The 10,017-nt window shown below is 28.8% G+C and overlaps 1 protein-coding gene across 1 annotated transcript; it reads right to left on the reverse strand.

The window, feature by feature from the left end:
- Positions 1-610: 610 nt before the first annotated feature.
- Positions 611-9,494, reverse strand: LOC105790116 (1-acyl-sn-glycerol-3-phosphate acyltransferase 2). Its single transcript, XM_052634372.1, has 11 exons — positions 9,389-9,494; positions 9,165-9,287; positions 8,550-8,589; positions 8,002-8,075; positions 6,469-6,528; positions 4,781-4,858; positions 4,050-4,208; positions 3,083-3,211; positions 2,517-2,609; positions 1,625-1,711; positions 611-1,078 (listed from the first exon to the last, which is right to left on the reverse strand). Exons 1-11 carry the CDS (start codon positions 9,467-9,469, stop codon positions 890-892), a joined length of 1,113 nt encoding a protein of 370 aa, XP_052490332.1. The 5' UTR covers positions 9,470-9,494; the 3' UTR covers positions 611-889.
- Positions 9,495-10,017: the final 523 nt, after the last annotated feature.

Below are 10,017 nucleotides of genomic sequence, written 5' to 3' on the forward strand. Positions count from 1 at the left end.
ATTCCATCACTTTTGTAAAGGTGTATATGACCATTTTGAAAGGTTTTTGCCCTTATCTGATTAACCCTTAAATATGATATTTTGAATAGTTGTCATTATGTGAGCAACCCATATTTTTATCACTTTTACCTTCAACTAAAGTTTCTAGAATCATCAGTTTAGTCAGTTGAATTGAGAATCGATATAAATCAATTAAATCTAGTTAAAAGTGGATTTTATAACTTTTATGAATAATTTTAATTTGGGTTTCAATAGTAAAATTTTAAATAAAATCGAATTTAAAACTAAATTGAAATAGGATGCATAAGAACCAAGTCAAGAGTAAGAGAGTAGGGGTGTAATCGAGTCGAATTGAGCTTGAATACTGTCAAGCTTGAGTTTTAGTTCGACTCAAGCTTAATTGAGCATTTATTTTTAAGCTTGAGCTTGACTCAAGATATAATTGAGTTTGAGCCGTTCAAGTCAAATATTATAAACTCCAATTTAGCTTGACTCATTGCTCAAGCTGTTAAAGGTCGAACTCAGCTCGATAATTACCAAATTGAGTTTGAATTTTTTTCGAGTTGAACTTGAATAGCTTACGAGCTACAATATCTTATTTACACCTCTATTAAGTAGTAATAAAATGTTTAGTCTCATTCATTATCATCTTAATCATATAATTAAAAAAAAAAAGCAATTATTGATGAGAAATAGAATTGAGTATTGATTTCTAAGCTCTCTCTTGCAAACTTATATATATATATGAAATCTACTCTAAATTCCCATAAAATCCAACAACTCTAGTTACTTCGATGACCGGCTCGGGAACATCATCATCGTCGTCGTCATTATTATTATTATTATTATTATTATTATTATTATTATTACTTAGGCTTTAATGTAGATATTATTGTGTACAAATTTGAGTAGCTTTGATCTTTGGTGGAGGCATTTTGGTGAATTCAATGAAAATGTGAACAACTATGGCAACACTTCCAATAATGGTGGCTAAAGTGGGATATTGCCATCCACTTGAGAGCCTTTGCAAAAATATCCATCCTCCAACTAAAAATATACTGGCGAATATTAGAGTAACCTACAAAAATAAAAATAAACAATCACCATATATATTAGCAAATTAATATATATATATATACACACACACATATATGTATTTTTTCAAATTTTTGAAATTTAATTTATTTGCTTTTAAATTTAAGGATTTAGTTCATTTACTTATTTGATTTAAAAATAAAATTAATTTGATGGCACTATTAACACAACTCCTTCGAATTTGAATATGTATTATCAATTAAATTTTAAAATTTTAAATTAGAAATGATAAGGGACTAAATTTTAAAATTCTGAAGAGTACCGAGATTGATGACATATAGGGGAGCGTCCCTGGCTCTCCTTCACTCTCTTAAATTTCTTTTGAAATCTCTAATTAGATTCTCGAAAGATTTTGAAAATTTTAATTAGGCTTTTCAAAACTTTTAAAAATTTTCATTAAATCTTTTTAAATTGTTGAAAATTTTAATCGAACCCCGAAATTTAATGAGGAGATATTTAGGAAAAAAAAATCTTTCAGATAATTAAAATTATAATGTGCTAATTTTGTATGATAAATTGATAATCTTACTATCAATGACTTTGTTGAACGACGAAATTCTGTGATTTCTTCTTCATCAAATGTGCCCGTTGCTGCAAATGTTTCCAGTAGTTCATCCTGGTATTTTAGCAACACAAAAATATATAAACAATGAGCATTACAACTTTTATTGAATATACATATTTTTATATTAATATTAATAATTGTTGTGATAGTTTAGTTGATTAATAAAAAACACAAACGAAATAAAAGCCTGAGTTAGCCATTTATAAATATGAGTGAGTTTGCACAAAAATTTAGGCTCTTATTCTGGATTGGGTGAGGCTTGAGCAAGTAAAAAGTGTGTTAACATCATACTTAGGCCCGATCTGACTCATGAACACCTCTAGGGACAATGTCACTACCTATCCCCTCTAGCTACACCCTTGCCCACTATGCTGAAATTTGAGATTTGATCTCTTGGTTTTAATTTGACATTATTTGGCCTTTCTATTCTTAAATTGTAATTAACATGCCCAAATTGATAATACCATTAATTATTGTCGTTAAAGTAATAATGTTAGATTTTTTATTATTGTTATTTGTTCGTGCAATCAGGGTTACACAAAAATCCAATCACCCATGTTCAAGCATTAATAAACCTATATGTTAATTGAATGCTTGCATTCTCTCTTCTCTTTTTTTTAATACATCATCACTTTAATCGCAATTGCTATGTTATCGATATGGACCTACTAATATCATTATAAAAGTAGAAGGATCAAATTATGTTAAATTAAAATATGAAGGCCAAATCCAAATTTCCTTTTTATAATAGACTAAACCCATAATTAGACCTAAAATAAATAAATAAATAAATAAATAAAGAATAGAATAGAATAGATTGAAAATTGGAAATTGAAAAAGAAAATTGCATGTATACCTTGGCAATGAACCTATTTCTACACCATTGAGCAATGCCTTGATCTGATTCAGGCAGATCCTTGGTTGAATATCTCTTTATATGCACTGCCACCTGTGTTATATTATTATGTTATTTAAAAAAAGTACAATATTACAACAATTTTTATATTATATTGAAGAAAATATTATTTTTTTCGATATTTTTCCATGTTCTACAATAATATAGAGTTCCGATTAGCTTTAAAGTCGAGTCAGATCAAGCTCTTAAACGAGGATTAGATCTCTCAACCCTGTCTCCCTACATCCACTAGACTTAAAACTATGATCTTAAGGCATCAACTTCTTATTAGTTGACCCAACAAACGTTAGTAAACAAATGAAATTTGAGATTTCAATTGACATTTGATTCAAAATGGCATAAATAAGGGAAGGTAGCTTGACCCCAAAATTGATAAATTTATCATTTAGTCCCTTCAAAGTGTATGAAATTGCAATTTAACAAAATAAAATTAAACTTTAATTCCTTAAAATTTTTATTATTTATTATTTACCATATATAGTGTATGTAAAAACAATAGAGGTTACCTTGCAAGGTTGCATCTTCAAAAAAGTGAGTAAAGTGGGGAAGAAAGGTTGCTGTTTAGGAATAGCAATTGTAACATCATAAATTGCTGGAACAAAGGATCTCAAGCTTTGTACTGCTGTTACTATCCCCTGAATATTTATGTACAGAGAAAATTAGCCCAACAATTAATAAAGGGTTAATATAATTTTAACCCCTGAATTTGACAATTCAGTTCACTTTGATACTTGTACTGTCTTTTATTCATTTTTGTTGAGAGGAGGTCGGACTCGTTCTAGGAGAAACTTTCTAAGTGTCGTCCGTCAAGAGTCAACCAACCCCTCAACGATGGAGGTATTGTGCTTGGAGTGTTTGTGCTCGATTTATTCTCGGATTTTGTCTCATGACTCCGTGTAAAGCCCTTTACGGGTTCACAGGGTGGGATCGCCTCACCCGCCAAGGAAATGTGAGCACAGTGGTAGTATTCTTACTCACTAATGCCATAAATAGGCATGGGTTCAAATCCCATCAAGACCAAATGCTCACATTTCCTTGGTGGGTGAGGTGCTCCCACTCTGTGAATCTCAACAGAGATAGGAGACAAAATTTGGGGATAAAACCAAGCACAGACACCCCGGGCACAATAAATTCACCATTTAGGGGTCCATTGACTCTCGACAGACAACACTTCAAAAACTACTCCCAAAGCTAGTTCGACCTCCCTTCAATAACTTTGATACCTGAACTTGGCAACTAAGTCCGTTTTGGTCTCTAAACTTAGATTTCCTCAAGATTTGACGACGTGACACTATACGATTGTACCATATCATTAATTTTTTTTTACATTTTCTAAGTTCAGGAACTAAAATGAACATAACTGCAAAGCTCAAGTACAAAAACGAACCGAAAAATATAGGTACCAAAATGAAATTTATTACCTAGTTCAGGGATAAAAAAATATAATAAAATTTTTATTAAAAAAAAAAAAACCTTGGTCTTGGGGATGAGGACATTCTTAGGGATGGGGTAGCCTTTAGAAGAAGCAAATGATTGAGCTTCAAGGAGTTTATCAGCCGTTAAACGTGTTCCCTCCACAAATATTGTCATCCAAAACGGCGTCGGATAATCACTTAACGCTTCAAAACTTGACTGCCAATCACATCAAGTAGATTATATTTCATAAATATATATTTATGGGGTTAATTCTACATAGCTTCCTCAAACTATGTTACGATTTTTAAAGTGGTCCTAAAACATCAAAACATTATACTTGAAACCTCAAAGTATAATTATTCGTATCAATTAGATCCTTCCATCAACTTGTATGTTAAATAGCAGCTCAAATATGGCATGTAGCGTATTTAAAATACGTGCATACTTACTACATGAATGTCTTCTATTTGACGCGTTTTAAAAAAAAAAAATCATACTAAATTTTAATAGTGTTGTATGTTCTTTTAATACATCAGATTTGAGCTGCACATACAGTAGGTACACGTGTTTGCAATTTAATTAATGTGTTCTTAAAAAGCTCCATGTCGTATTCAAACTGACATTTAACGTCTAAATTAATGACGACTAAACTTATGTAAGGATCTAATTAATACAATGCTAATACATCGAGGACTTAATTAAAATATTTTGATAGTTTGAGGATGTTTAGTAAAATTAACCCACATTATATTATATGATATGATGAGGAAAAAGAACATTTTAATTACCTTCAATTTGCTTTCATCCTTTGCCCAATTTCTATCCAGGAAAATAGATTCAGAAAACCAATTTGTCCATCCAAACACCTGCCAATATTTATTTTATGGATAAAGCAATATTTGGTATATGAACTTAGCATATATTTTTTAATTTGGTCCCTTTTTTTTGTTTGCATTAATCTCGAAACTAGGCAACTTTTCCCACTTTAGCCTCTGAACTTCGATTCTGATCAAGTGCGATGACTAGAGGTGATCATGGGTTGGGCGGCCCGGCCCGGCCCGACGGTCCTCCCGAAATATGGGAGGGTTTGGGTAAAAATATAGGCCCGAAATATGGGTTTGGGCAAAAAAGAGGCCCGTTTAGAAAGCGGGCAGGGCCGGGCCCGAATATAATAAATATTTGTTTTTTTAATTTTAAAGTATTTTTAAAATACTTTTTTATTTTAAAATACAATTTTGGTGTTTATTAAAAATGGGCCGGGCTCGGGCTTATGATTTTTTTCAGGTTGGGCCTAGACAAAATTTCAGGCCCATATGGCCAAAATTTTTTCTTGGCCCGGCCCATGATCATCTCTAGCGATGACATGATACTCTGAAATTACGTCAAGTCATCACTTGGAAGTTATTAATTTTTTTTACATAATATCTAAAAATTAACAACTTTATATTTTTTTTCAAAAATTTTAAGTGATGATTTGACATAAAATCATAGTGTCATGTCATTATACCTTATCGAAATCTAAGTTGAAGGACCAAATTAGGAAAAGACGCCAAATCTCATGATTAATATCGGGGCAAAGCCAAAATAAATTTTTAGGGGGTTGAAATTAAATTGCAATTTTTACGATAGTAAAAATGTAAAATTTAAAGGATTAAATCAAAATTTTGTCATTTTTAAGGGGTCAAAGTATAATTTTACCTTTACTAATTTAAAATTTTAAAAATTTTAAAAAGCTAAAATAAAAAATTTTCCATTTCCTAGACCGAGGCACCTGCCAACCTCTAGATTCACGGTTTATTAATATGGACCAAAACAATTTCAAACACTAAAAAAAAGTTATCTCCCTAAATGTCACTTTTATCCCTTTGTTTTTCTCAAATCACTGGTTTCGGTGAAATTTTCCCGAGAAAATTATAATAAACTAATGCATAATACTCTTTTTCTTCTTGTTCTTCCTCTATTTCACTAGTAGACGTTCTTTTAAAATATTTTTCCATTTCTGTTAAACATTTAGACCAAACATGTCTAAGCCTTAAGTACATAAAATATTTCATGAAGCTAACATACCATGAATAATTATTTTCCATAAAATTAAATATCACTTAAGTGCTTTTCGTGTTTCGAGAATCTAATATATCGTTTTTCAAATACAAGATTCACAATAATCACACTAGCAATAACATTTTTAAAAATAATGTCTTATATGTAAAATCAACAAATAATTTAAATTTTTAAAATATTCAAAAATAAAATTCAAAAATTAGCATAACGTACACGTTTTCCTCTGTATGTCCATTATGAAAACAATAAACTAGCTCTATTTGAAAAGTTGGTGATTAAATTTGATTATTTTTAAAAGATTGAGAGCCAAATTTAGCTAAAAAAGGGTCAAATTGATAAAAATATAAACGTTAAGAGCTAAATTTGCTATTATACCTAATTTAAACAATAATTAAGCCGAAGTTGAAAATCTCACCGGAAGGTATCCTGTTGTTTTCTTTACGATTGTTAGTGCACTACGAAGACAACCCACGCGCTGCCATAAAAATATATTATATTAAAATTATAATTAATAAAAGGTTAAAATGTACCATATGTCCTTGTACTCTTCAAAAATTCTAAACTTAGTCCTTATATTTCTATTTCTAGGAATAAAGTTATTGTACTTTTCAAATTTTAAAATTCAAGTATAATTGTTTAACTGTTAAATTTATTTTGTTATTTGTGTGACATTTTAAAATAAAAAATACTCACTGATAGCAATGTAATTAAAAATAACATTGTAGTAAACTGAATTTAATAACATAATTTTAACTGTGATAACAGTTGAATCTAAAATTTGAAAGCAGAAAATAAAGGGACTAAATTTTAAATATTTGAAGAATATAGTGACTTATGGCATATTTTAACCTTAACAAAAATATGTAATAAATAAATCAATTTGTTTACCGATAAAAATAAATTAAGTAATTCAAATTTTGGTTAAAATATATTCCAAGCCCTTGTACTCTTTTTATATTTGAAATGTAGTCCCTTACTTTTGTTTAGAGTTTACAATTACAATATAAATTACAAATACATGACTAAGTAACTCCAAATTAAAATCAAACTAAAATCAACACAAATGGATTAAGAATCGAAATAATCTAGATTAAGGCCCCACACATGCATGGTCTCGAACCTTTACCAACTGTAGGAAAGCCTTATTGACAATCACTCTATTTTTCAGATTTCAAATTTTATGTCCAAATGTTAATACCATTAAAAATTTTCTGTAAAATTCACTGACGCGACATTTTGAAATTTTAAAAATGGTAAATTATATTGTTAGTCACCCAACTATGTTATTTTCCTTTTTGGGACACCTAACTATGAAAAGTTACAAAATTGTTACCAAATTATTAGTAATTTTCCTTTCTGGTCACCAGCTATGAAAAATTACAAAAATATCACTCAACTATTTGATTTGTTCTTTTTAGTCACTAAATTGTCTTGGAATTTTTTTATGTTAGCCAGTTGGTGATAAAAAATAAAAAATTGAATAATTGGGTTACCAAAAAGAAAATTACTAATAATTAGATGATCATTTTGTAACTTTTTATAGTTAGATGACTAAAAAGAAAATTACTAATAGTTAAATAACTACTAATGTAATTTATCCTTTAAAAAGTATCAAACTTGATAATCATATAAGAAAAACGTTACAATAAACATTAATTTAATAAAAATTAATATTAACAATTCGATTTTCATATTTAATTTTGAAAAATAGTATGAAGGTACAATAACTTAAGCATATTTAAACCTCGTTCTTCATATTTATATTTTTATATATAATTATAAAAGTGAAATGATATGTGTATGATATATACAACTCTATGTTTTTTGACTTGATGACCAAGGTATTCAACGCTTTGGGTGTGGTCTGGGTTCAAGTTGCACTAGTCGCGTTGTTAGGGCTTTACCCTCCTCTTATAATTAAAAAATATATATATAATTAAAAAACTACCTGTGCTAAAATCCATGTAAGTAGCGTATCGGAATCTGATACATGATTAGGCATAATAATTGCGTGTTCCTTCCCTGCAGGAGTCAATAGAAATTGGTTATAATCGGTTTTATTGGTTTTAATTCAGTTAAGTTTGATTAAATTAGTTGGTTATCAATTGCTAAAATTTATAATCAAATTGATCAACTTAATTAATTTAATATATATTGATTTTTATTTATTTTAAATATATATAATAAACATATAATTTAAATATAATTTTATAATATATAAAAATTTAGTTAATTAACTTACTTAATTGACTAAATCGATTGATGTTAAGCTTGTTTAGTTAGATCAATTAAATTTAAAGATGGCTCAAATTAATCGAAAAATTGAATGCTTGCCCTTCTCATAAATATAAAAATAATATAAAATATAACATGGTCAAGATAATTGCACTATTTTTTTTCAATTTTAAAATATTTGAAAATTTATATGTTATTATTTGATTATTATTATTATTATTATTATTATTATTATTATTATTATTATTATTATTGCATTACCCATCAACTGAGAAGTTTTGGCATCTGTATGCACTTTAACCTGTAACAAGAAACCAAATAAATTATGACTACAAAAATAAATGAAGTGGGAACAATATATAACAAAAAAAAGGGTTAAATTTTACGGAAAGGCCTTCTACTATGTGTTTTTAGTAAATTTAGTGCTTTTATTATTAATTAATTATTTATGGTCCCTATACTTTTCGAAATGTATATTTTCAATCACGAAGACATGTGATGATATGACAAGAGCTAAGGTGGGAGCAGGTAGGGGCTTACCTTTTTAGCTAAATGGAATAATAACAACTTTGATACCTTTCAACTAAAAATAATTTAATTTAAGTCATTGTAAAATGAAAATTTTAACTTTCCTTCAAAATTTTTATAATTTTATTTCACATCATCATGTATTTTTTTAAAATAAATCAAGTCAAATTATTTGACTAATTTGAAAAAAAAGTTGATCTGGTAACTGAAATACACATTTCGAAAAAACAATTGAAGATTCAAAATAATTAAATCATAGTAAAAGGACTAAATTAAAAATATATATAGTATAAGAATCTTTTAAGTAATTTTAAGGAAAAAAAATGCAAAAGAGAAAAAAAAGAGAACCTCAAAGCCAGACCACCATTCCATCAACCAAACAACCTCTAACCATAACAACTCCGTTATTGCTCCGTTAATTCGCCGGAATGTACTTTTCGACACCGGCCAGATTGTTAGATAACAACTCACCTGAAAATGTGTGTATTTAAGAATCGGCAACTATGAATCATGAAAATTACTCGATAATTACACTGATTACGTGAACGAAACAAGGGAATTTGAATAATTACTTGGATGAGGTTTACGAGGATTCCGGTGAAGATGAATAACGAAATGAACGGAATACCGCCGACGATGCCGGAAAATTCCATTGCCTCTCTGTGAGCGATTAATGGGTGTTATGGGAAGTAAACGAGAAGGTAAGCATCTGTATATATAAAGATTGTTGAAATGATGTTGGTCTTTTTTTCTTTGGGTAAACTACACTAGTAGTTACCCAACTATTAGTAAATTTCTTTTTTGGTCATCCAACTATAAAAAGTTACAAAATGGTCACTCAGCAATTCAATTTTTTTCTTTTCTAGTCACCAACTAACTAATGTAAAAATGGAAACAACAAAAAATCCAAGATAGTTGGGTGACTAAAAAGGACAAAATTGAATAACTGAGTGATTATTTTGTAACTTTTCATAATTTGATAACTAAAAAGAAATTTGCTAATAATTACGCGACTACTAGTATAATTTTTAAAAGGAGAAATTATATTAATTGTGAATTGGTATGGAGTAGGATCCTAGAATAGTTTTGCCCTCATTTAGGGTAATTATAGATTTAATCGAATTTAACGTGATTAACGAATATAAAAGAATCTCGAAGGAATTATTAATGGTTAAAATATATCGTCAGTTTCTGTGCTCTT

This window comes from Gossypium raimondii, chromosome 8 (genome assembly GCF_025698545.1).
Source record: "Gossypium raimondii isolate GPD5lz chromosome 8, ASM2569854v1, whole genome shotgun sequence".
Taxonomy (NCBI): Eukaryota; Viridiplantae; Streptophyta; class Magnoliopsida; order Malvales; family Malvaceae; genus Gossypium; species Gossypium raimondii.